General features: G+C 47.0%; 1 protein-coding gene across 9 annotated transcripts in view; it reads right to left on the bottom strand.

Annotated features, from left to right (window-relative positions):
- Positions 1-27,844, bottom strand: part of LOC105467301 (zinc finger and AT-hook domain containing) — a 344,890-nt gene that overhangs the window by 219,634 nt on the left and 97,412 nt on the right. Inside the window, exon 1 of one of the 9 annotated variants that reach the window (XM_071067789.1) lies at positions 16,224-16,433. The exons of 5 other annotated variants lie outside the window; for them this stretch is intronic. In XM_071067789.1, the coding sequence (XP_070923890.1) occupies positions 16,224-16,242 (19 nt within the window). In that variant the 5' untranslated portion in view covers positions 16,243-16,433. Of the gene's footprint in view, positions 1-446; positions 573-16,223; positions 16,434-27,844 lie in introns of those variants that run through there. 3 more of the 9 variants (XM_011716762.3, XM_011716772.3, XM_011716764.3) reach the window with 3 other exon arrangements.

Here is a 27,844-nt window from a genome sequence, read left to right as displayed (position 1 = left end):
CCAAGGAGGCACCACCCCCAGGCTCTGCCTGCCTCTCTCACTAAGGAGGCACTGCCCCCAGGCCCTGTCCGCGTCCGCATCTCTAACCAAAGAGGCACCACCCTTAGACCCTGGCCCCATCTCTAACCAAGGTGGTACCACCCCCAGGCCCTGGCCCCCTCTCTAACCAAGGAGGTGGCACCCCCAGGCCCTGGCCCCATCTCTAACCAAGGAGGTGCCACCCCCAGGCCCGGGCCATCTCTAACCAAGGAGGCCCCCCAGGCCCAGGCCGCATCTCTAGCCAACCAAGGCAGCCCGTGAGTCCTGGGCCACCCTACAGAGCAGCACAGCATTCCTGCCAGGAATTGCTACAGGCGACCAGGAGTGGAAAACAGCCCAAACACCTCTCAAGCCACCGAAGAATCAACAGGAAAGTTCAGAGCGGAAACTCGCATCGGGAGAATTACCTAGTAAACCTCCACCGAGGGCAGAGTAGAAGGGATGCTGGGCGCCTCCGCCGCTTCCCACGGAGCATGCAGAGGTGAAGACACTCCCTCTCCATCTACACCCTTCCTTCCCAGACTCCCGCACTCTCCTAGGAAGCCCCACCACCCTAGTTATCCCCGGCAGGCGCCACCCACCCGCGCTTCTCTCCAATACGCGGCTACAGCTCTGCCCAGGTGGGACAGGGCAGCCTGCCGCCACGGAAGGCTCCGATTGGCCCAGAATGAGCACATGACACCATCCACAGACCAACCAGCACTCTGAGGGGGTGTGGCCTGAGGCTGGTAGCCGTCCCCGCCCAGCAGGGGGCCCTCCTAGGTCTTGGGGACCCGCTCCAGTCTCAGGAGGCTGCAGGCGAGAAGCACCCGGCGTCTAGAAAAACTTGGACTGTACATATCTCTCTCAGGCATATTAAAGGTTTCTGAGCTGCCCTGTCAGGAAACTCATCCAACAATTTTTTTTTTTTTTTTTTTTGGAGACGAGTGTCGCTCTGTCGCCCAGGCTGGAGTGCAGTGACTCGATCTCGGCTCACTACAACCTCCGCCCGCCAGGTTCAAGCGGTTCTCCCACCTCAGACTCCAGAGTAGCTGGGATTACAGGTGCCCGCCGCCACACCTGGCTAATTTTTTGGTTTGGTTTTGTTTCGAGACGGAGTCTGGCTCCGTTGGTCTCGCTCCGTCACTCAGGCTGGAGTGCTGCGGCACGATCTCGGCTTACTGCAACCTCCGCCTCCCTGGCTCAAGCAATTCTTCGCCTCAGCCTCCAGAGTACCTGGGATTACAGGCACCCGCCACCATGCCCAGCTAATTTTTGTATGTTTAGTAGAGACGGGGGTTTCACTATCTTGGCCAGGCTGGTACTGAACTCCTGACCTTGTGATCCACCCGTCACTGTCGCCCAAAGTGCTGGGATTACAGGCGCGAGCCAAAGCGCCTGGCCTTTTTTTGTATTTTTAGTAGAGAAGGGGTTTCACCGGCCGGGCGCGGTGGTTCACGCCTGTAATCTCAGCACTTTGGGAGGCCGAGGTGGGCGGATCACGAGGCCAGGAGATCCAGACCATCCTGGCTAACACGATGAAACCTCGTCTCTACTAAAAGTACAAAAAATTAGCCAGGCGTGGTGGCGGGCGCCTGTAGTCCCAGCTACTCCGGAGGCTGAGGCAGGAGAATGGCGTAAACCCGGGAGGCGGGGCTTGCAGTGAGCCGAGATCGCGCCACTACACTCCAGCCTGGGCGACAGAGCGAGATTCCATCTCAAAAAACTAAAAACTTTAAAAAAAGGAAGGGGTTTCACCATGTTGGCCAGGCTGATCTCAAATTCCTGGCCCCAAGTGATCCGCCTGCCTCGGCCTCCAAAAGCGCTGGAATTACAGGCGTGAGCCACCACACTCAGCCAGTACAACAATATTTAACACGCCCAGTGCTGAGCAACAGACTCCTATGTCACCTAGTCCCTCCTACCTGCTCAGACTGCAACACAGAGAAAACTCCAAAAGCCCTGGGATAAGGGAGCCACCAGGGCCGGTCAGGAACACGCAGAAGGATGACCCGACCAAGGCCAGGCGCAGTGGCTCACACCTGTAATCCTAGCACTTTGGGAGGCCGAGGTGGGTGGATTACCTGAGGTCAGGAGTTTGAGACCAGCCTGGCCAACACGGCAAAACTCTGTCTCTATTAAACATACGAAAAGAAAAAAAAAAATTAGCCGGGCATGGTGGCAGATGCTTGGAGTCCCAGCTACTCCAGAGGCTGAGGCAGGAGACTCACTTGATCCCAGGAGGTGGAGCCCAGTGAGCTGAGATCACGCCACTTCACTCCAGCCTGGGTGAAGGAGCAAGACTCCATCTCGAAAAAAAATAAATAAATAAAAATAAAAAGAATGACCCAAATAATAGCAGAAGAAGGAGGCAAGGGAAGGTGGAAGAGATAGACAGCGTGCCCAGGAGAGGCAGCAGGAGAACCTGACAGTGCAGGACAGCCAACTATTTGGACACTCCAGTAGACTTGCTAAGGAATTCTGAACTAAAATAATAAGAGCAATAATAAAGAATGCCCTGATCAAATCTATGTTCCTTGCATCCAAGAATTCCAAACACCATGCCCCACCCAAATCGCTCATGCCCTGAGCCCCTCTTCCCTGGGACATTCTGGTAGAAGCATCAGAAGGTCAGGTGAACCGTCAAAGCCACTGTGTCCCAAAGAGGAACTCTCCTCCCACTCAACAGAACCAGCCTCCTGGATACCCCCAGGGATCCAGGGCACAGCACCCTCCTGGCCACCCAGCCACCCTCTCACCTTTGACTCCTCCCCCAGAAGGGCACCAAGAAACAGTCACCAAATCCCATCAATGTTCCTGTCTACCTACCGTCTAGCCATCAGTTCCCATCACCAAAACTCGTCTCCCAATTCAAGCCCTTCTGTGGGCATTTCTTATATAGTCTTCCTATTAGAGAGCAAAGACCAAAAAAAATTAAAAAGGAAAAGTACAGAATGTTTTTCTTGATTACTTTGTCTTCTAAAAATTGACAGCAGGAGAAAGAGAAGAAGAGGAGAGTGAGATCGACATTAAAAAGGCAGAATCAAAGCCTGGTGTTCCAGGGCACCTCATATTTCTGCAACTGTATCTCCATATTCCCCCATTTCCCTAAAGTCCAGTGATCTTAATCATTGCCCCTCACCCGCTCCCTGCATTGCATAGGGAACTGAGCATAGAGCCAGGGTCCACACCTGAGAGCAGGTCAAACCCACCACAAGGGCAAACAGCAAACTCTGGCAGGAAAGGGTTAATAACCCCCAAGTATGAAATGCTTCTGTCAATCTCTAAGGAACAGTAAGATCCAAAGAGGGAAAGGAACAGAGACATGAAAGCAATGACAACAGAGGAACTAAAAGGAGCTAACCCATGGCCTGCAGGTGTAAAGACCTGTACTTTGGGACCACACTGACCTGGGTGAGTCTGGCTGCACTCCTAGTGAGGAGTGGACTCTGTGCCATGACTCCAACCTGCTGAGCCCGTTTCCTAATCTGTATAATGGCAATAACAGCATCTGCCTCCCTGGGTCATTAAATTAAATGAGGTAGGGTGGGAAGTGCTGACAGTCCAGGTGCTCAAGAAATATGATGGAGTCCACTCAGTAGCCTGAGAACAGCACAGTTTGGTTTGGGATGGAATAGCCCAAAGCTCAAATCCTAGCTGGACCACCTACCAGCATGAGACCAAACCTCTCTGTCCCTCTATTTCTTTGTCTGTAAATCAAAGATAATATCCCAACATCAGAGAACTGCAGTTATGATGGCAGAGAACAATGGTTGGAGAGCACGTCACACAGCACTGGGACACGGTGGAAGCTGGGAATGCAGATAACCTCTCTGGTGGTTAAGAACGTGAGTGCTGAAGCGTCATGCTGTCGGGATGGACAGGGCACGAGGGCAGGAGCCTCGGCTCAGGCGGAAGGCTGGCACGCACCCGTGGGGAGCTAAGTGGCATGCGGGCAGTGGGGCCAAGGACAGCTGCAAGTCCTGTGCATCATCAGGCAGTGATACTCCCCGACAGACTTTGAAAAGCTGCAAGCTGCCTCTGATGGAGTCTTAGGCACTGAGTTCAACATGGCCTTGCTCAGCAAGAACTCTCAAGATCACCTCAAAAACACTTCCTGAGCAGCAGCCAGTTCAGTGCATACCTCACCTGACTTGGTTCTTCAGAGAATAAAATCCTCAGATGAAGACATGTTTAGCCACAATTTTGTAGAAATGGAAACTGAGGCTCAAAGAAGTCACAAGAAAGATCACACTGTGGGTCTAAAATGCAAAGCTAGGTCTCCGGGACTCCAAAGCCAGTGCTGTTTCCCAGAGCCCATATTTCTGGGGTGGGGGACCCCACAGACACCCAACTCAGCAAGAAGAAAGGCCAAGGAGAGGAGAGAAAGGCAGGCTAGATGGACAGGGAGTTGACCCTGCTGATGGAGGTAGAGACTCAGGACATGGGCAGGGCCTCACAAGCCAGAGGCTACTGGACAGCTCAGCCAGAGTGCTGGCAGCTCCAGCAGGAGAGCCGGCAGGCTGAGCACACTCCCATCCCTCCACCCTGGTGCTCGGCAGCTCAGACCTGACCCCTGTACAAAGAATGCACGAGGACCTGGAGGTTCACTGTCAGACTCTGGGCTGCAACTGCCATGCCTCCGCAGAGCTCTAGCCAGTCCAGGGGGAGGCAGAGGCTGCATACCTTGTCGGGCTCCCTCATGCTTTCCTGCCTTGCCCCCTGCTGTGCCTCCTTGGCCTGGTCAATCTGCTCAAACATCATCCTGTGGCTTTCCTGAGCCCCTCGCCCAGCCCAGGCAGAACTGACTGGCAGTGACCACGTCACTGATCCCCCTACTGTACCTTGTACAAGCTTCTAGCACTGTCCAAGGGACCCTTGTGTAAGTGAGTAAGTTTAAATCGAGAGACAGGGTTATGTCGCCGTCGCCATCGCCACAGTCAAGACTCAGACCAGTCCCAGGCACCCACCAAGCTCCCGGTGCCTCTTCAGTCAGTGCCCTCACCCCCCACCCCCATGTAAATGTGTGTTTATGGTAAATACACATAAAATTTACCATCTTAACTATTTTTAGGTATACGGTTCAGTGGCATTAGATACATTCACACTGGTGTGCAACCATCTCGACCGTCCATCACCAGAACTTTTTCATCTTACAAAACCAAAACTCTATGTCCATTAAACACTAACTCCAGATGCCTCTTCCCCCAGCTCCTGGCAACCACCATCCTACATTCTGTCTCTTTGAATTTAACTACTCTAGGAACCTCATGTAAGGGTAATAATTTGGTAATTGTCTTTTTGTGACTATCTTATTTTTGCTGTGCACAGTGGCCTCAAGGTTCATCATGTGGTAGCCTATGTCAGGCTTCCATCCTTTTTAAGGCTGAATAATGCTCTATTCTATGTATACACTACATTTTGCTTAGCCTTTCATCCCTTGGTTTGTTTCCACATTTTAGCTATTATGAATAACGCTGTTATGAACATGGGTATACAAATATCTCTTTGAGACTCTGCTTTCAATTTTCAGAAATATATTCCAAGAAGTGAAATTGCTGAATCACATGGTAATTCTATCTTTCATTTCTTGAGAAATTTCCATACTGTTTTCCACAGCAGCTGCACTGTTCTACGTTCCAACAAACAGTGAACAAAGGTTCTAATTTCTCCCATCCTCAAAGTATGTTGTCTTTTGTGTCTGGCTTCTTTAACACGCCCTTGAGATTGGTTCAGGTTGCTGCCTGCATCACTTTTTCATCCTTTTTCATTGCCAAGTAGTATTCCTTTGTATGGATATATCACAACTTGTTTATCTTTGCACCAGCTGTTGAGCATTTGGGCTGGTTCCAGTTTGGGGCTTGCTATGCTTTCAATGTTCCCTCCAAAAATGCATGTTGAAACTTAACCCCCAATGTGGCAGTGTTGAGAGGTGGGGCCTTTAAGAGGTGATTGGACCATGATGGCTCTGCTCTCATGAATGAATTAAAGAGTTAATAGAATAATGGGTTATCATGAGAATAGAACTGGTGGCTTTACAAGAAGAGGAAGAGAGTCCTGATCATAGTACATTAACAAACTCAGCCCCTTGCCATTGATACCCTGTGCCACCTTGGGACTCTTCAGAGAGTACCCACCCAGCAAGAAGGCCCTCAAAAGATGCAGCCCCTTGACCTTGGCCTTCTCAGCCTCCAGAACTATAAGAAATAAATTCCTTTCCTTATACATTACCCAACTTCAAGTATTCTGTTATAAGCAACAGAAATCAGACTAAGACAGGGTTATTAGAAATAAAGCTGCTATGAACATGTGTATACCTGTCTTCAGACAGACATAGGTTTCATTTTTTCTTGGAATAGGATTGCTACCTTTTATGTTAAGTTGATATGGTCTGGCTGTATTTCCACCCAAATTTCATCTTAAATTGTAGCTCCCATAATTCCCACATGTTGTGGGAGGAATCCAGTGGGAGATAATTGAATCGTGGAGGCTGTTTCCCCTATACTGCTCTCGTGGTAGTGAATAAGTCTCATGAGATCTGATGGTTCAGGTCTTGGAACCATCTCTCTTTCACTTGGTTCTCATTCTCTCTTGCCTGCCCCCAAGTAAAACATGCCTTTCGCCTTCTGCCTTGATTATAAGGCCTCCACAGCCACGTGGAACTGTGAGTCCACTAAACCTCTTTCTCTTGATAAATTACTCAGTCTCGGGTATGTCTTTATCAGCAGCATGAAAGCAGACTAATACATAAGTGTACCCTCAACATTGTAAGAAGGCAGCAAACTATCTTCCAAAGTAGCTGTACCATTTTGCATTCCTACCAATGATGTATCAAAGTTCCAGCTGCTTCACATCCTTATCAGCACTTGGGATTCTTTTCAATTTTCACCATTCCAGTGGGTAGGTAGTAGTGTCTCATTGTGATTTTAATTTGCATTTCCCTAGGAACTAATGATGTTGATCATCTTTTCATATGTTTATTGATCATTTTTATATATTATTCTGTTAAAGAATCTTTCAAACCTTTTGCTCATTTTAATTAGTTTTGTCTGCCTTGCAGACTGTGAGTTCCTTCAGAACAGGTCTCAAGGCCCCCTCGATGCCTAACTCCTGGGAGAACCATTCCCATAGAGGATATGTGAGTAGTGCCGTGGAGCCACCTACCAGCTGGTGCCTCAGCCACTGCACGCAGCCCAGATAGGGCCTCACACACAGCAGGCACTTCAGAGATATTTATGACCACATCAGCAAGCACAGATGGCCAGTAGCACAGGGAGAGATTGAGTGGAGCTGGACAGCCACAGGGACCAGCCTGAGCTTCTGTATCCTCACTTGCAAAGCAGAGATAATAGGCCCACCTTGCAGAGCTTTTGTGAAGAATAAACTAAAGAATGGGTGTGAAGCACCCAACTGAGCAGGTCTACAGAAATGATAGTTATTATGATCAGGCCCTATCTTATTCCCCTGCAACTGCATGATGAGGGATTGGATCCAAATGTTCAGGGAAAGAAGGTGAAGACTGACAGAGGGAGAATGGAAGGGGAAGAGAGGAGAGGGAAAGAAGGAAAAGACGGATGGTGGAAAAGAGTAAAGTCCCCCGCCATATGCCAGGTATGTTCCCAATCCTCCCATATGAAAACTCTACGAGCACGCTACCTAGTAGGTCTGTGGGGACCATTTTCATATAATATATAATATAGGAGGCAAAGGTGGCTCAAGATACTTGCCAAGGCCCCAGGGCTGTTAGACAGCAGGACCAGGACTTCCACCCAGTTCTGCTTCCCCTCAGGGCCCCTTTTCCCTGCATTACCTAAGCCTGGTTCCCTGTGGGGCTCTCTCCCCGAGGAAGGGTCTTCCCAAGGTGCTTCCTGGAACTGGGCTAGCCCTGAACAAGTCCCTTGCGCCAACTCAGAAACAAAACCAGGCAGAATTCAAAAGATGCTTCTCTACCACCACAGGAGGAAACTGAAGATTATAGACCCAGGGCTGCACATAGGAAGCCTGCAGAGTTTGCATGTCCCTGAGCCTGTTATATTCACCATTCCCCTTTCCCTAGAAACAAACACAGATGGAATGCCTGCAGGTCCCTAAGGTAAAAGCCAATCCCTCACCAGTCCCAGGGGCTTTCTCTCTGAACTACTTCTCTAAATCTGTCCCTCCTCATCCCTACAGCTGGGATTGCACTAGGACAGCACCTAATGAAACTCTCCTGCCTGTATTTTTGTCCCTCCAAAAAGTGTTCTCTTGCTTATTATTTATACTTCAAAAATTACTATAAAGCTGTAGTAATCAAAGTAGTGTGGTACTGATAAAGAATAAACAAATAGAGCAGTGGAACAGACCAGAACGTTCAGGAGTGAACTGACACATAATTTTCAAGAAAAGGGTCAAACTAATTCAATGGAGGAAGAAAAGGTTCTTCTAACAAACGAGGCTAGAAAAACTGGGTAACCACATGCAGGAAAAAAAAATTCTCCATCCCTACTTCATACCATACACAAACTTATTAGAGATAGATAGTAGACCTAATAAAAGCAAGAAATATAAACCTTAAAAAAAAAATTAGACTTTCTTTGTGACCTTAAAGTAGGAAAACATTTCTTAAGAGAAGATACAAAAAGCACCTCCTATAAATGTAAAAATAATGGCAAATAAAACTCCAATAAAATTACAAACTTCCGTTCATCAAAAGATAAGAGACAAATAAGTGAGCAGAAATTGGGAGAAAATGTTCACAACATACACACGCACACACACACACATATATATACAACAAAAGACAAACATCCAGAATATATAAAGAACTCTTACATTCCAGCAACAAAAAGACAATAAATCCTATTTATGTATTTGCTTGCCTATTTGTTTATTTTTAGAGAAACTGTTTCACTGAGGCCCAGGCTAGAGTGCAGTGGCATGTTCACAGCTCACTGAAGCCTTGAACTCCTGGGCTCAAGCGATCCTCCCACCTCAGCCTCCTGATAAGCTGGGACCAAGGGCATCCACCAGCATGCCCAGCTTTTTTTGTGTGTAGAGGTGGGGTCTCACTATGTTGCCAAGGATGATCTTGAACTCCTGGCCTCAAGCAATCCTCCCACCTCAGACTTCCAAAATGCTGAGATTGAAGGCATGAGCCACCACACTCAGTCCCCAATTTATTAAAATAGGCCAAAGACTTGAATAGACGTTTCTCTAAAGATGACACAAATGGCCAATAAGCACAAGAAAACATGTTCAACATCATTAGTCATCAGGCAAATGCAAATTAAGGGAGATACCACCGCACGTCCTCTAGAGAAGACAAAATAAAAGACTGACAATACCAAATGCTGGTAAGGACAGAGAGCAAGCAGAATTCTCTGACAGAATTCTCTGATGGGAATGTAAAATGATACAAATGACTCTGGAAAGCTATTTGGAAGTTTCTTAAAAAGTTAAAACATCACTATAACCCAGAAATTCCACTCCTATGTACTTATTAACCCAAAAGAAATGAAAATAAATATCCACAAAAAGGCTTGTACAGGAACATTCACTGCAGCTTTATTCCCCATAATGAAAAACTGGAAAGAGACTGTGGCTATATTCACGCAACAGAAAGAAACAAACTACTGAATCTCAGAAGTTCTATGCTGAATAAAGGAAACCAGACACAAAAGAATTATATGATGTTCTACAGAAGAAGAAATTCATCTATGGTGACATCAAGACTAGTGATTGTGGCCAGGCACGGTGGCTCATGCCTATAATCCCCAGCACTTTGGGAGACCCAGGTGGGCAAATCACTTGAGGTCAGGAGTTCGAGACCAGCCTAGCCAACATAGTGAAACCCCTTTTCTACTAAAAATACAGAAATTACCCAGGTGTAGTGGTATTCCCCTGTAATCCCAGCTACTCAGGAGGCTGAGACAGGAGAATTGCTGGAACCCAGGAGGCGGAGGTTGCAGTGAGCCGAGATCGCGCCATTGCCCTCCACCCTGGGCAACAAGAGCAAGACTCCATCTCAGAAACAAACAAACAAACAAAAAGACTAGTGGTTGCTTGGGGTGAGGAGCAGGAATGGGACAGTAAGGTGCAAGAGAAAACTTTCTGGGCTGATGAAAAAGTTCTGAATATTGTTAGGAGTGTGGGTTATGTGAGTGGTCAAACTCTACACTTTAAGTCTATGCACTTCAGTATATATAGTACACATATACAAAAAAAAAAAAAAAAACCTGTCTCTTGGCAGCTGCCAGAGATCTTTCTTTCTGAAAGGCCAGTCCACAAGCCTTGTTATCTTTCTGTCCCTCAAAGTTTCCAAAATAAAGTCCTAACAGCTTCCCACTACTCAAAGGCCCTTCATCACAGACCTCCAGCACCCCATGCCCCTCCCCAAGCTCAGTACTCACCTGGTCACAAAGGGTGGGCCACACCTGTGTCACTGCACCAGCTATCCCTTCTTTCTACAGGGCACCTCTGCTCACCCCACAAGACCCAGCTCAACACATCTCCTCCTTCAGGAAGCCTTCCCACAATCCCTCGGGCTGGGGTAGATGCACCCACTCTGAAGCCCTCAATACTCAAGGCTTACTTCCATCACAGCACCTAGCCCCATTCCTAAAGGAATCTGTTTTCCACTGCCAGGACTGCATGAAATCCTCAAGAGGGAAGAACATGTCATATTGGACTTTGCATCCCTAGCAAACAGCACAAAGTTTGGCATAAACATCTAGGTAAACTGAAGACCAGCTTGATAGTAAAAAATAATAATAATAATAATAATAAGCAATAATAATAACCCTAAGGGGCAGAGAAATGGTAGCAACTCCTGAAGAAGAGGCCCACCAGCAGGGACACAAGGAGAATATCTAACACTAAGAAGGAAGCCAGTTAGGGCCCTATAAGGAGCCTTGGGGCTGAATTAAAATGCTCTCCAGAGATACCAGGACACCCTAAAGCTCTCCTGGTCCTTGGCTCCAGGTCCCATGGCTGAGCTGGTCCTCTTTTCCCCCACTGCCCACTATGGGATGCTGCCCCCTTCCTATTCGGACAACCTGCAGTTTCCACTGGCATCCTCTGAGGCCAGGTCCCTACCCCACCCATCCTGCCTTGATCTGCCTGTGTTGAACACAAAGGCACCCGATTCCAGAGTTCCACCTTTTGCAGCTCCATGTATTACATGATTTAAAAGAACTCAAAAGATTTTAAACCCGTATACTGAAAGGGATGACTGAACCATGTTCACTGTAGTGCCATTCACGATAGCCAAGTATGGAATCGGCCTCAGTGGCCAACAACACGTGAATGAGTTTTTTAATGTGGGACATATACACCATGGAATATTATTCAGCTGTAAAAAAGAAATGTTGTCGTTTGTGACAACATGGATGAAACTGGAGAACACTGTGCCACGTAAAATAAGCCAGCACAGAAGGACAAACACTGCATGGTTTCTCTTACATGTGAACTCTAAAACAGTGGAGCTCAAAGAAGCAGAGAGTAGAATGGTGGGTACCAGAGCCTGAGGGTGCAGGAAAAAATGATGATCAAAGGGTACAAAGCCTCAATTAGACAAGAGGAATCGTTTTTTTCTTTGAGACATATTGCACAGCATGGTGAATACAGTAATAATGTACATTTCAAATTTGCTAAAAGTACATTTTAAATGTTTAGTTACCACAAAATGGTAACTATTTGAGGTGATGGATATGTTAATTCACTTGATTTAATTATTCCACATTATACTCATAAATCATAACATCACATTATACCCCATAAACAAATATAATTTGTCAAGTTACAGGTTTTTTTAGTTTAAAAAAAGAAAATCATGTCACCCAATTTTAAGTCCCTGTTTTTCTATTGATATGCCAAACATTATCTTTATAAGCAAACTCAATTATCTATATATTTTGTGTTCCTTGAAAAAAAAGGAGGCAACGTTAAATCTGTAAGATGTTTAAAATGTCTATTTTGCTTTGCTCTGCTTTTTTTTCTCTCTCTTTTAAAAAAATTACTCAGCCAGGCACGGTGGCTCACATCTGTAATCCCGGCACTTTGGGAGGCTGAGACAGGCGGATCACCTGAGGTCAGGAGTTGGAAACCAGCCTGACCAACATGGTGAAACCCCATATCTACTAAAAATACAAAATTAGCCGGGCATGGTGGCGCATGCCTGTAATCCCAGCTACTTGAGAGGCTGAAGCAGGAGAATCGCTTAAGCCCGGAAGGCAGAGGTTGCAGTGAGCCAAGATCACACCATTGCGCACCAACCTGGGCAAAGAGTGAAACTCCGTGTCAATAAATTAATTTTATTTACGTTAAAAAATGACTTATTAAAAAAAAATTACTCAGTCTGGCACAGTGACTCAAGCCTATAATCCTAGCACTTTGGGAGGCCGAGGTGGGTGGATCTCTTGGGCTGAGTTCAATACCAGCCTGGTCAACCTGATGACACCCCATCTCTACAAAAAAATACAAAAATTAGCCAGGTGTGGTGGTGCACTCCTGTAGTCCCAGCTATTCGGGAGGCTGATGTGGGAGGATGACCTGAGTCTGGGAGGCTCTGCCTTTCCATTCACAAATGCTTTCAAGAAGCGAGTGGATGACAGTGTACTGAGCTGTACACTGGGAAGTCTGGTTCTGGGAAGGGAAGAGACAAATCCCATTTCCTGAATGCCATCAGCAGCCACCTGTGGCAGGATTGTGTCTCCTTTGCCAATGAAGGGACTGGGGTCCCAAGGGCTATGTGACTTCCCTTAGGTCAGGAATCTGGTGAGAAGCAGATGTCTGGGCCCAGAGCACAGGCTCTTTCCACCCCCTTAAATGTTCCAGCTCTTAAAGTTGATGCCTGTCCTTGAGAAATTGCAAAAACAGTGAAAGTTTAACCGGGTAAACAGCTAAGAAGAGAGGGAAAACTTAACTCTAGACTAAATCTCTTCTACATAATTAAATCAACCCATCTTGGTGCAGAACTTTTCAGAGGCTGTATGCTTGAAACTATCTATAAAAGGAAATGCAATTAAGGAGACTTTTTAATATATCTGATTCCTGACTGCCCTTGCTCCAGGCAAGAGCTTAATTCTACTTAACGATAGCTATCTTTGAAAAGTTATGTAAATTGCAAGGTATGGGGAGACAAGAAACAGGAACCCTTTCACCGGAGGCAAAGGAGAAGCCCACTGAGAAGGGAGCACTGTGGAAACAGGGCTCCAATTCACACAATGACCATCTCAGCTCATTTGCCACCTACAGCTGTGCTCTGTAGACCACATGCAACTCCACCTCGTTATCATTCATGGTACTCCCTTTCCTAAATTAACCAAAATAGGAAACTCTTTTCAGAAATTAGCTGACCATGAGTTGACAGTAGCACATTTTAATATATGATCTTTTCTCATTTGGTACAGCTGGAAATTGAAGGCAACGTCAACATATGTCCAGGGTTCTTCTTTAAAACTCTTGGGTAAATTCCAGAAGTGGAGAAGTGGACAACTCATTCTCTCTACACAAGCAGCAACGTGGGAGGAGGAAGGTACCAATCGAGAAGATGTTTCACTTTTATCAAAATGGAGTCATTCATGTGAAACTCTTAAACAAAATGGAGCCAGAGGATATGAAGGAAGGGCCCTCATGCAAGTATGCGTATGACAGGAACTATGCCAGGAATTCCTTAGAGCCTGTTGCTTGCACAGGACACTTGCCTGGTGCACCTGTCTCCAATGGACTAATGCCAACTCCTGCAATAAGCCTCCAAAACCAATGGTCTTTGTTTCAAAACCGCTTAGGTGGACTTCCCTTTAGTCTTTAAAAGTTTCCATTTGCCCCAACTTCTTTGGATGTGCCTATGATCCAGCATAGCGCACATATCTAAATTGCAATCCCCTGTTATTCCCAAATAAACTACTGTTTCAGGATCCCATATCCAAAATGCTTGGGACCCAAAGTTACAGAATTCCAGATGTTTTTGATTTTGGAATATTTGCATATACATAGTGAGATAACCTGAGGATGGGACCCAAGTCTAAATATGAAATTTATTTATGTTTGATGAACACCTTATACACACAGTCTGAAGGTAATTTTACAATATTTTTAATTTTGATCATGAAACAAAGTTAGTGTACAATGAACCATCAGAAAGCAAACACGTCACTATCTCAGCCACGCATATGGGCAATCTGTGATTGTCTGGCATCGCCACCATTCCTGACTCTGAATTTCTATGCTACCAATAAGACGATCACTTTCTTATATTTATTTACACATAAGTCCTTACCAGTAAAAAATATGACACACCATTAATACAGTGAAAAAGAAGGTGTTCAAGGTACCTAAGCAGCACAGCAGCATCACCAGAACACGTGTGTCAGCTGCTAAACAACAGAATGATAAACAATGGCTGGCTTTAAGTCTGCTGTTCAGCCTACATTTGTTTCTGAATGTTAACAGCATCGTCTTTACAGTTGTGTAACTGTTGTTTTGTTTTGTTTTGTTGAGAAAAAGAGAGATGGAGTTTCACTACACTGCCCAGGCTGGTCTTGAACTCCTAGACTCAATCGACCCTCCCACCTCAGACTCCCAGAGTGCTGGGATTACAGGCGTGAGCTACTGCGCCCGGTTATGCAACTGCATTTCTACTGAGAACCCTCACGAGGTCAGATAGAAAATTTTCCACTGTGGCCTCATGTCAGTGCTCAAAAGTTTCAGACTTTGGAGCATTTCCGATTTCGGATTTTTGGATTAGGGATGCTCAACCTGTATTTGGAGAGTAGGTCTCTCCAGTGCTCATTTTAGGCTACCATAAGATAGCATACCTGAATTAGCTGGGCACCACAGCTCATCAGCGTACCTGTGGTCACAGGTACTTGGGAGGCTGAGGTGGGAGGTTCACTTGAGTTCGGAAAGCAGAGGTTGCGGTGACCAGAGATTGTGCCATCGCACCCCAGCCTGAGTGATAGTGCGAGACTCTGCCTCAAAAGATTAAAAAAATTAAATTTAAAAAAGTACGCCTGATATAGTTCGGGTCTCCCGACCCAATGCTCGGCTCTGGGCCCACTCTGTCACTCCAGGACACATTCTCCCACGTCTAGCACCGCAGCAGGTGGAGGCAGGACTATGACTGGCACCGCTCTTTACCCCTGCCTGGTGTGCAGAGGGACTTCTTGCAAAGCTGTTATTTGAAACTAAAGTCAGGAAAGGGGGTTAACCCGCCCCTGGGGGTTAGGGGTAGTGACACGCTACTTCCTTCAGCATGGGGACACACACTACAGATGTTTCAGTAGATGAACTGGTAGGCTCAGAACACACAACTGGAGAGAGGCAGCTGTGCAGGGTAAGTCCCAGTGACACGATGTTTGCATCTCCAAAAGGTCACTTGGGCTCAGCAAAAAAAAAAAAAAAAAAAAAAAAGCCAGACCGATGGGCAGACATGATCAGCCAGCGCGTTCGTTCTTTCATTCACTAAGTACATACTGAACACTTACATGAACCAAACCCTATTCTAAGAAGACAGAGGTACAAGTCAGACGAGCACGCAGGAGTTTGGATTTTAGCCCAAGTTGGAGGAAGTTAATTTTTAAAGCCCCAGTTCTATCGTTTTTTAAATGTGTGATGTTGACCTCTCTGAACTTCTGTTCCTCATAATAAATGACCTACAAATTAGAGTTCTCAAGAGAGCTGAGCAGCAAAACGTGTTAAGTCAGTGCCCAAATGTGGAAGCTTGTAGTAATTACAGGTGAAGGACCCCAAGCTCAAGGTTAAAAGACTTGCACCGGGTGTCAAGTGGAAGATCTGTCAATCTATCAGGTCCAGCCGCCGGCCGGGAAGCCTGCAGGAGGTACTCATTTCGCCGAGGAGGAATCTGAGGCCAGGCAAGAAGGAAGACCCGCCAAGGTCCACTCAGTCAAAGAGCTGGCACCGCCGGGATTCGAACCTCGCGCCCACTGCGTTCCGTCACTGGCGCGCGCCCAGACACCACCCATTGCCATGGAAACGGCTGGGCGCGTGCTCTTCCACTCGCTCCCTCCTTGCTTTTCATTTTTTTTGCGGCGGGATACCCCAGCGACTGAACGTGAGCCGCAGAACGCAACTACGTTCGCTCTCCTCCCCAGACCCGGATCCCTCCGCGGCCGGCGCGCTGCTTCCCGACTCGACGCTCGAAACGGCTTCCCGCGCGCCGCGCCCCACCCCCACCCAGTCTCACCCCAACCCCCAGCCCGACTCACCTGCCGCCCGCGTCTCCATGGCAACGCCCCCACGGCGGAGGAAAAAAAAGCCTCGGGCTCTTCCGGGCCCCCTCCCGTGCCGACCGAGGAGGCGGGGCGCCCTGCTGACGCTTCGCTTTTTATTTTTATTTTTTTAAGAAAAGAGCCGGCGAGGTTATGGCGAATCTGCGGCATCCAACATGGCGGATGGAGTCTTCGCCCTCCTCCCCACGGGGCGCAGACGCCTGCGTAGCGGACGTCCGCCTCGGGTGACCCTCCCCCCGGCGCCGAGCGCGGCCCGGCCCGGGCCGAGCTAACGCGCATGCTCGCAGCCGGAGGCCGTGCATTTCATCCTGCTCCGCGGAGCGGCTGCGTCTCGTTTTGAGCCACGCCCAGGGAGGGGCCCTCGGGAGGGCCGGAGCAAGGATCTCCGGCTTGGGAGTCTGGCGGTCTTGCCCGGCCTTTGCCAGGGCGACCTTAGACCCGCGGCATGTGGAGCTGCTGGGCTGGGCGTGCAAGGAGAGTTCTGGGCACGCTTCGTGTCTCAGCGCTACCTCTCACTACCTAATTTGGGGCAGTGAAATTACTTTTCTTGCTCTCAGTTTACTGATGTGTCCATTGGGGTGCTCCCAACCTGCATCCCACTGGAAGCTGCGGCGTTTCCTGAAGCGTGGGGTGCTTTCCTTTGGGCCACCCGGCTGGGTTTTAGGGGCTACAGACCACTGAGCAGCGTAAGATCACACGTGATATGGCGACTTCCTCACGTCTCTTTTTGTCCCGCAACAAGTCTGTGCTGGGTGTGCGCGCCTCCAACACTCGCTCATTCATTTCTCTGCTTGTGGCGCAGCCTTCGGCAGGCAGCTGAGTCTGGTGGAAATTTAATGACCTTGTTTTTGGTTTTGATGTTAAGGTGTTTAGCTCCAACACTGTAGTCCTCGACTCAAATGACATCTTCCAATCCCTGACCCTCACCCCCAGAAACCCATCTAAAGTAACCCTCCTAAGACACTTCATATTTTCTACGTAACGTCCATTCCTATGTGACATTATCTCCCTCCCTTACCTCTGGTCCGTCTTGGTCACCCCTTTAGCCTCAGAAACAAACTCAGCCTGACAGTTACTTCATGAGTAATGAGTTGATGTGGCCCATGTGCTAAGGTCATTTTCTGTTTTATGACAAATGATAACGTTTTTCACACAGTCATATAAAGTTTTCTTTTTAAATTTTTTGTTTACATTTTCAAAAATCAGCCAACTTAAAATTATGTACATGCTGCAGAGACATGCCCCCCCCCCAAAAAAAAATGTAAAAGCAGACCTCAAGAGACTGAAGTTTGGGGAACTGATTTGTTTTCATGATTCCCCTGAAATGCTAGTCTTTGCCTGTTCTTCTTTTCCTGGAATAACCCTCTGTGGTTGCTGCTCAACATGAAATTCTCAGGCCATGAGCCCTGAAGCTCACAATTCACGTTCCCACAGCTTTGGTCGCACTGGCCTAGCTCCGTCCCCCATTTTTCTGTTTGCACAACCTCCCTCCTCACTAGACTGAGCTTCCTGAGCAGCCCTTACAGGTCCTTTTCATTTTGTTTTCCCAGCGCCTGTTGCATAGTCATGTTACTGAATGAACACTTCGTTCTGGGGTCACTTATTTTTTAGGAGGAAAACTCCCTTGGGCATTGAGCTTCAGGATGACTCATCTGATTTCTCAGGAGCCTTCCTGCCTGCGCCTTAACCCTGTTCTTGGGAAATACGGAACCATGAAAAGACCCTAAAGTTGTCTAGTCCGTTAAATATATGCTCACAGATATAGCCTCCCCGCCTCTTCATTTCATCCTCACTATCCGGAAGGTTAAGTTGGGCAATATGATTATTGTTCTTTTCCAGATGAGAAAAAAGGAATGTTCAGGGTGGTCAAATGGCTTTCTGAGATTACACAGCAAAACAGTGAAGAGCCAGGTGTGGACCTCCCCTCTCCATGCCCAATGTTCCTCCCCCACCGCATGCATAATGTACCCAAACTGCCTCCAAGAGAGCCTCCAAGAGAGCCAGTTTCAAGACAGCCACAGAGTCGCTGCACAGCCATCACGTCCTGCACCACAAGATACGTGGCTAGGTGGGGCCCATCAGAATCTTATTTGGAAATGAACTGCTGAAAAAGCTGCATTGATGAGCTTTTTCTTTTAGAACTATAAATATTTACAATAATCATTATTTTACTGTGAATCGATTTCTGTCAGGAAATTAGAGTTGTCCTGGGTTGCTGACAGTATTGGTTTTGTGCCGGTTTGCCTTTCTCGCAGCAGCATTTAAATGTTGTTTATTGATTAGCAGATGGATTGCTCCTAGATGTTGTGACCAAACGAACTTTGGAAATGAAACAATTTAAAATTTGTCTCAAAACCCAATTACCTCAGAATGCTGAAGACAAATTAAAAGAAGAAATTGTGGACTGTGGATGATGGTTCTGGGTTATTTGGAAAGCTATGATTTTCTCCACTATTCCCATGGCATTTTCTTCCTCCTACCCATTCATCATTCAGAGAAGAGTTACTGAGCACCTATTATTACTGGAAACTGTCCTGGCCATAGGCAGATGGAAATGACTAAGAGATGGCCCCTTTCTGTGGGGGAATCCAGGTTCGTAAATGGAGAGAGGAGTCCACAGCTGGCTCTTCCATGGCCTTACTATGTGATTTGCACATTTTCAATCAGCAAACATCTCTATTCTTTCTATTTGCCAGTAGTATTTCAAAATGCCTTCAATTAATGAAGACACATTTGTGGAATTGGATGTAAATCACTCAAAAGTGTATAATTAATGGCAACCTGCCTCGGTGATGGTTCCTAGAGGAGAGCGGCTTCCCAGCTGCCCACTGGTGGCAGTCGGCCTCTTGAAGCTAGTATGTGAATGAATTTGTGTCAATAAATTTATCGACATGAAATGGCAGTTATATAAGAAATATAATTAATTTGCACAACTGAATATATTCGTGTCAATAATTTTATCATAATATCCATTATCTTTATGAGAAATGAACATTTACGTGAAAACAATAATTTAGGAACATAATTTCACAAGATGCTTTCTTGAAAGAAGATTTTGATAAAGGATACAGGCGACCTCAAAATAATGGATCTTGGCTGGGCATGGTGGCTCATGCCCGTAATCCTAACACTTTGGGAGGCCAAGGCTGGAGGATTGCTTGAGCCTAGGAGCTCAAGGATGGAATAAGCTATGATCATGCCACTGTACTCCTCCAACCTGGGCAGCAACAAAGCAAGACCCTGTCTCTAAAATTCATATGTATGTGTGTGTGTGTGTGTGTGTGTGTATACACATATATACATATATACACACACACACATATAATAAAATCAGAGGTAGGAATAATCAGTTTGGGTTAAGAGTCAAAAATCTAAATAGGCACATTGTAGAAAATAATCCACTTAAAAATCACATAAAAGAGAAAGCTGTAGTAATACTAGAACTATATGAGTAATCTCACTATGAACACAATTACAAGCTCAGGAAACAGCATCTTTTCCACCAGTCTTTCCAGTGGCATGGAGTGCCATCGCATCCCTGGTCTGCCTGTGCACACCTGCATGTATTCTCGGTACCCAAGTATTAATCTCCGGAGTGGTTTTCATTAGCAGTGGCCAGGACCCCTTCAAAGAAGCTAATTCCATGTGTGGGAGTAAGGGAACATCAGAATGACCTGAAACATCTTGCTATTCTCAGAAAACCAGGTTCCTTCCAAAAATACTGGGTTAGTGCTGAAAGGACAAAGGAACAGGCAGTGACAATTTGCGTATCACTACAACTGTAGATCTATGGTTGTTGATCTACAGGTTGACTCTATGAAAAGCCATGAGGCTTTACTGATAAAAAGTTAACATTGTATATGTAAAAATAGACAAATAACTGTGTAATTACAAAACTAGTTACAATTCAAAGAAAGGGTCAAAATAGGATATTTTAGTAAAGAGACAGGTTTGGTAGATACGGGGTCTTATTTCTTACTTGAAGTTCTGTGTGTCTGTTTATGAAATGGTATATTTATATAAGTTTCAAGGGGCAGATAAGTTGACTAAGAGTAAGTCAAAGGCTTCCAGAAAACAAGGAACCATGCCAAAACCAGGAAGGGCAGGTCAGAACCAGTGGTCTCATAAATAACCAGGTAAAACTGGGGGTTCAATAATTTATGTTGCAAGTTAATGGATTAGCCAGATAACCTAAGGGAGTAGCTGATAGATTAAACTGCTATATGGCCCTGCTAATGTTAATGAAATGCTAATGATGCATAATGAAGGTCATTGTAAACTGCGGCAGAACATCATGTTCTCAAGACTTCATGCACATGGGAGTGAAGATTGCGAGAACCTGGTGTAAGTCCTCTTGATGTAACAGTTGAAAATGGTCTGAGGGAGGCCCCACCAGCAAATGTCTGCTGCCACCAAGAACCCACCGGTCCAGGCCCAAGGCTGCCACTCAGTGCACCTGGGAAGGAGATCATCTTTCTCTTTGCGGTCCAATAAGGGCAGTCCTGAAACAGTATAAAAATACATTTTGTAGAGATGACAAGTTTGTCAAGTCAATAACAACTCTTTTTTTTTTTTTTTTTTTTTTTTTTTCACACAGAGTCTTGCTCTGTCACCCAGGTCGGAGTGCAGTGGCGAGATCTCAGCTCACTGCAACCTCCACCTCCAGGGTTCAGACCTTCTGCCTCAGACTCCCAAGTAATTGGGATTATGAGCGCTCACCACCATGCCCAGCCAATTTTTGTATTTTTAATAGAGAAGGGGTTTTACCAGGTAGGCCAGGTTGGTCTTGAACTCCTGACTTTGCGATCCTCCTGCTTCGGCCTCCCAAAGTGCTGGGATTATAGGCATGAGCCTCCATGTCCAGCATAATAACAACTGTTTTTACAAAGTTAAGGTATGGGTGCAGTAAAAACGTTTGTGTTAAATTTTAAGGTGTTTGAAGCATTTCGAAGTTAACATTCGACAGTTACATTGAAACAAGATAATTTGACTGTGTAAACGTTTAGGAAAATTTTATTTTGAAAGTTTTAAGTTTTAATTATCAGTTATATTTAAATAGTTTAGGAAAAGCCGGACGCAGTGGCTCACACCTGTAATCCCAGCACTTTAGGAGGCCAAGGCAGGAGGATCACAAGGTCAGGAGTTCAAGACAAGCAAGGCCAACATGATGAAACCCCATCTCTACCAAAAATACAAAAAATTAGCCAGGCATGGTGGCAGGCACCTGTAATCCCAGCTACTCGGGAGGCTGAGGCAGGAGAATTGCTTGAACCCGGGAGGTGGAGGTTGCAGTGAGCCGAGATCACATCACTGCACTCCGGCCTGGGTGACAGATTAAGACCCTGTCTTAAAAAAAAAAAGAAAGAAAAGGAAAAAGGAAAAACGTGACTATATTTATAACAAATATAGTCAGCTATGAGTAGGAGTAACAGGGCCATGAAAAAAGGGGCAGGGAGTGGGGTTTGGATCCCAGCAACCAAAAGGAAAACCAGGAGAGCTACCAGAGCCTGGCACTGTTGGGTGCACAGCTGGGACCCAACAGACAGTTGTTGAAGAAAAGGAGAAGGGGTAGAGGGAGGGAAAGATGGGGTGAGGGATTGAGGAAAAGAAATAATACATAATTAAGCATGTATTTGTAGCTGTCGCGTAAACAGCACTGCTTTGGATGTTCAGAAGAGAGAAAAACTATTTCAAATAAAGGATGGCATCTGGTGTCCATGACTACAGGGCTGGTTAAACGGATGGTTCAGTCATATGGGGAAATACGACGCGGCGGTTTGAAAGAGTGAGAGTGGAGACCCGGGGTGTGCTCTGCAATGCATCCTTGAGTGAAAAGAGCCAGGTGCAAGACAGCATCAGGAGCACACTGTCGCTTGTGAACATGGTTGTACATGCACAGAAAAGCTGAAAGTGTGGAAAGAAACCGGCTAGAGCAGACAGCTTTGGAGACAATGTCTGGGCCCGGAGATCTGGCTCACAGGGAGACTGACTTCACCGAACATCCTTTCGAAATATTGGGATGTTTAACCACGTGCATAGACTGCCTCTTCAGAGAAGAAAGGGGAGGATTTCAAAGCCCAATCTCCAGATCTGGTCCTACTTTTATTACTCAGTAGCTTTGACTTTGGACAAGTTACTTATCTGCAACGTGCTTCCCTTCTCTGGGCAATGAAGGTGTTGAGCTGCACATCAGGGGTTGGTGGAAGAGAAATGAAACAAGAAAATGCAGTTGAGTGCCGTGGGTGGGGGCAAATCAAGTGGCTTCAGCCCCTTTGGCCACCAAAGCAGCTCAGCAGCAGCAGCAGCAGCAAGAGTGACAGCCAACGCACGGGGTGTTGTTTGATTTAAGGGCTGCCGCCAGCCAGCCGCAGAACTCGAAAAAGTGACCTTAAAGTCTCTGGATTTCAGTTCTTTCATCTGTAAAAGGGCAGTGGTGGGGCGTGGCAATGACACTAGATGGTTCACTTCAGCTAAAAACAGACATAAAACATGATTTTAATATTGGTTGGAAATGACTCAGTGCAGTAACAGAGGCAGAAGAAAAGCCCCCAAGGGAGTTCGCAGCACAGAACCATCGCTTCCAGCTGCGAATGTGCAGAGGGGAAGAGGACATTGCAGAAAGGAGAAACTGGTGGTCTCTTTACCTAAGTCACCCAGACCCTGGTGCCAGGCAAATGTTTACTCTTTCAGCTGTTTTTGTAAAGGCCAACAGAAAGGAGAGGTACCTGGACAGTCTGTACAATGGTGGCCCCCAATGAACTATGCCTCCTGGTAATCATGTCCTAGTGTAATCCCCTCTGACACTGACTTTGGGATTGACCATGTGACTTGCTTTTGCCATGGGACACAAACAGCACAAGCACAAACTGGATAAACACTTGGACACTGGGTCTTTGGAACACTGCCTCTGGAAGCCAGCCTCCATGCTGTAAGGAAGCTCAAGCTAAACTACCAGATGATGAGAGGACATGGAGAGAAAACCCAGAGGATAGGAGTCCTCATGGGCATTCAAGTCTTAGCTGTTCCCCAGCCAATGCAGCCATATGGGTAACCTCAGCAGCCCCTGCACTGTGCAAAAGAACTACCCAGCTGAACCGGTCAACCCATAGGATTGCAAAACATGATAACCTGTTGTTGATTTAAGCCACTAAGTGTGGAAGCAGTTTTTTGGGCAGCAATAGATAACTTAGTATTGTGGGAAGCTAGAATTTCACTTTCAGGGAGGGTTTGAGAGCTGCTGAGTCCATGGGGAAGGATGCAGTCTTAAGCTTACTTCCCCAGAAGCAAAAGGGGAATGAGATAAACAGACCTTTGGCTGGACTCCAAGCGTCTTTCAACCAAAGAAAGTTTACTGAAGAAAAAAAGAGAAACTTGGCTGAGATCTGAAGTGTGATGAGAATTTGGAACAGGAAAGACAGGCCGGGAGGCCCTTCTGAAAGTAAAAAGCCACAGAAGCAAACGGTGCCAAGGAGGATGATCCAGGGCGGGCCTGGCCGCAAGAGGGCACCTTGCAGAAAGCACCGCAGTTGGCAGTAAGCAGCCTTCTTCCAGAAGAATCCCAAAGGCAAATACTCTGTTCTGCTCTCAGTTAACCTGTGCAACTGTCAGACCACATACACCATGGAGTCCAGAGGTAGCTGCTGTGGGAGTGAATCTTCTTGTTGCTGCCAAAGTGAGTAGAAATCAAACAGAATAAAATAACAATGGTGGTATGGGCCCAACCTTCTAGAGTTTTCCATGCCCTTCATTTCACATAGCCTTCACACCATCCTGTAGGGTCGGGAGGGCATGAATAAGAAGCCTCCTACCAAAGATGAAAGAACAGAGAACAAAAGGGGCTGAGGGACTTTTGTGAGGCCATGCAGCAATCTGGGGCCTGGAAACATGAGCTCATCCAGCCGGGCCTTTCTGCTGTGCTTCTATCATCCACTTGTCCAGGAGGGTGCCAACTCTGCGTGTGTTTAGTGAGAAGTGTGGGGTGAGAGCAACCACAGGAAAGAAAGCCCCGTTATGACCAGGTTGTGCCCTGAGCTGCCTGGCCCACTCATTCCACTGGCCTGTGTTCTACCCAGGATGGGCCTCACGTCCCAGGGTTTCTGCTGAGCAACGAGCCAGCATGCTGCTGAGCACCCAGGCCCCATGTGAAATGGTCAGCTGCTTTCCTTCTACCAGTGCCAACTGCTGCACCTGCCAGCCTCTGCCTAGCCTCCACCACTGATGCTGCTGTAAGAGGAAGAAGATTCCCGACTTAACAGAATTCTCATGCATGCCTTTCAAACCAAGGAGCCCACAGGTTGATGGAAGAGAATGACACAGAGTAGAGGTAGCTGCACTCAGGTGTTTATAGTGCACATACATGATTCATCTCAAGCCATGCTGCACCTGACAGCTTGCCATTTCTTGGAGATGCCAAGCCTTCTTACAACTCTGAGCCTCTGCATGTGTCTCGAACATTTTACCCACATTTCTCTACTTGCTGGACTCCTTTCCATCCCTCAAAACTCAGACCAAATGTCCCTGCTCTGTGAAGCCCTCCTTACTTCCCAGGCAAGTTAGTGACTCCCATAGCCCCTTTCCATGATTCTTACATATTGTACCATATCTCGTAACATACTTGGCTTCCCTGTTGACAGGGGACCCTGCAGGCCAGTAGCAGGGACGGACTCACCTCCCTGTGCCTTCTCCCAGCAGATGACCTCAGCCCTCACGGTTGAAGAAGTTGGTAAGAAACTGACAATTTGGTGTATGGAAATTTAAAACACTGTCAGCAAGTTCACTGAATAACATCTGGGGGGAATTCATTATGAAAATGCAATCAGGCCATTCATGCCTTCAGCATTTATGGAGTGCCTACCAGGTGCCCAAAGTGTGCTCCAAAGAGGCACAGGTGAGGTCACAGGATCTGTCCTCAGATCCGGATTTCACAGCCCAGTGGAGGAAGTGATGCCTGACAAGGTGAGCATCATACAGCACACCACTCATGGGAGAAAAAAAGTTCTGGAGCAATGGCAAGGGGACAGAGCCCACTCTAGGAGTCGGGAAGATGTAGGAGGCACACCTCAGTGGGGCGGAGAGTCCCTGGAAACTGTGCTTCAGGCAGAAGGGACAGCCTAGGCAAGAAAGAGCATGCCAGGCACAGGGGAATTTGGTCATAAGGGGAGGCAAGAGTATAAGAAAACCGGGTTTGCCCTATCGCATTCAAGGGTGGCTCTCTTGGCCAGCATCATTCAGGTGGCTGTTTTGAGTTGTTCCCGGCAGCCTCCACCGAAGACAAAAGAGGACTGTGTACAAGCTCTCACCTGGCCAGGTCCTCGTGACTGGCAGCTTACATTGCCAAGACAGCTGCTTGGATCATGAGATGGAGCACAGTTGGCCCAAAAGGCAAATAAGAAATGATCCATGGTGTCACCTCGAGTGCCTCAAAATCACTGGAGCACATGCAGAGAGCCCACCTCTCACTTTGCAGATGACGAAGCAGAGGAGGGGAGGGAGTTGTCTAAGGTCACACCGCAGGACAAGCATTGAGTGACAGGGCAGGAATCAGGCACCTGGGGAGACGGAGCTGCAAAGGACACTGTCCTCAACCTTGAGGGGCTTACAATATGTTATTGATTGAACTGTCCCCCCTTAACTCGTAGGTTGAAATCTTCACCCCCACTATTTCCAAATGTGACTGCATTTGGAGAAAGGGCTTGTAAAGAGGTGATTAAGGTAAAGGGAAGTCATATGAGTAGACTCTAATCCAATATGGCCAAGGTCCTTATAAAAAGTGGAAATTAGGACAGAGACACACGGAAGACACAGAAAAAAGGTGGCCATCTACGAGCCACCTTCTATAGAAGAGGCCTCAGAATGAACCCAACCCTGCTGACACCTTGATCTTGGGCTTCTAGCCACCAGAATGGTGAGGACATAAATTCCTGTTGCTTAAGCCACCCAGTCTGCAGTATTTGTCACAGCAGCCACAGCACACTAGTACACAAGGAGGTCCTGGGAGTTTGGGGCCAGTGGGCTATACTGCAAAGAGAATGGGGACACAGGGCCAGGGCTCAGAGAGGTGCTATTTACTAAATCACTAAATAGAGAAAGATTTCATTAGTATAATAACCACCATGACCATAACTCATGTATATGGATTGAACAGAAGCCCTGCTGGTAGGTGGCCAACTGGTCTCGGGTGGTCTGGGCCTTTCCTGGTTTCATCACTGAAAGTCCCAGAACCTCTTCAGCCTGCCCTGGGTATCATTCTATCAGTTATGGTACCTGCTGGTCAGGTTCTTCAGTGCAGGCTAGAAGCCCTCAAAGGGGAGCTGTCTATAGCAAGGGGAAGAAACTCGCCTCCCTTCCCCTTGCAGAGTCAAGATTACCACGGGGTCTGGGGGAATTCACCCCACACTCCCCAGTTAAAGCGCTTCTCCCTTTGCTGACTGAAGTCCAAACGGTTCTCACCCATGGAAGTCCTCGGCAACCAAGCTCACCTCTCCACCTCTGCTCTCCACTGCAAGCTCAGTTCCAGTTGCACCTCTGCAGGTTATTTAAAGTAACTCCCTGGGGCCTTGCTTGGGAAAACAGTCCCCCATCTGCTCCTACCCCTGCTCCCGTTTGCAGATCTCCCTCCAGCTCTCTGGGCTGGAAGTCATCTACTCAGAGAAGGCTTCCTCAACCCTGCAGATTAAGGCTAGCATCCTTCCTGCCTGTTTCCTGGGCACACTGTACTGCCCCATCCCACATATTGTTATGGCTTGTTTAACTACTTTCTCCCTCAGAATGGCAAGCTGCCTTAGGGCACAAGTTCAAGTGCCTGGCAAAGAGTGGTGTATTAGTCTGATCTCGGATGGCTTTCAAGAAATATCTGAGACTCAGCAATTTATAAAGAGGATGAATTGGCTCACCGTTCCACAGGCTGTACAGGAAGCATAGCACTGGCATCTGCTCAGCTTCTGGGGAAGCCTCAGGAAATTTACAATCATGGCAGAAAGTGAAGGGGGAATGGGCACATCTTACATGGCCAGAGTAGGAGCAAGAGAGGGATGGGGAGAGGTACTATACACTTTTATACAACCAGATCTCACAAGAACTCTATCACAAGAACAGCACCAAAGGCACGGTGCTAAACCATTCACAAAGGATCCACCACCATGATCTAATTACCTCCCATCAGGTCCCACCCTCAACATTGGGGATTACAATTCAACATGAGATTTGGGTGGGGACACAGAGCCAAACTATATCAAGTGGGCCTCCCATAAATACTGAATGAATAAAGCAACTAGATAGGAGTTAAAGGAAGTGGCATGGGCAAACCAGAGCCGTTTTGTTAAATTAAGTCATTGGTCCTATGCACCTATAAACAGGAAAAGCTCTGCCTTCAGCTCACCACTGTGAGGCCAGGCTGGGTGGGGAAAGAAGCAGAGACCCAGGACTCAGTAATTACCGTGTGGTGGTTAACTGTTCATTAATCCATTCGATTCATTCATTCATTCTATCAATGAATGAATTGATGGAATGAATTAATTAGTGGACTTAACTCATTCCATTAACTTACTCAATTAATTCATTCTTTTCCTTTAAGACCCATGGTGTGCCAGGCACTGCCT

The sequence above is a fragment of the Macaca nemestrina genome, chromosome 8 (assembly GCF_043159975.1).
Source record: "Macaca nemestrina isolate mMacNem1 chromosome 8, mMacNem.hap1, whole genome shotgun sequence".
Classification (NCBI taxonomy): Eukaryota; Metazoa; Chordata; class Mammalia; order Primates; family Cercopithecidae; genus Macaca; species Macaca nemestrina.
This window is presented reverse-complemented; position numbering and strand designations above follow the sequence as displayed.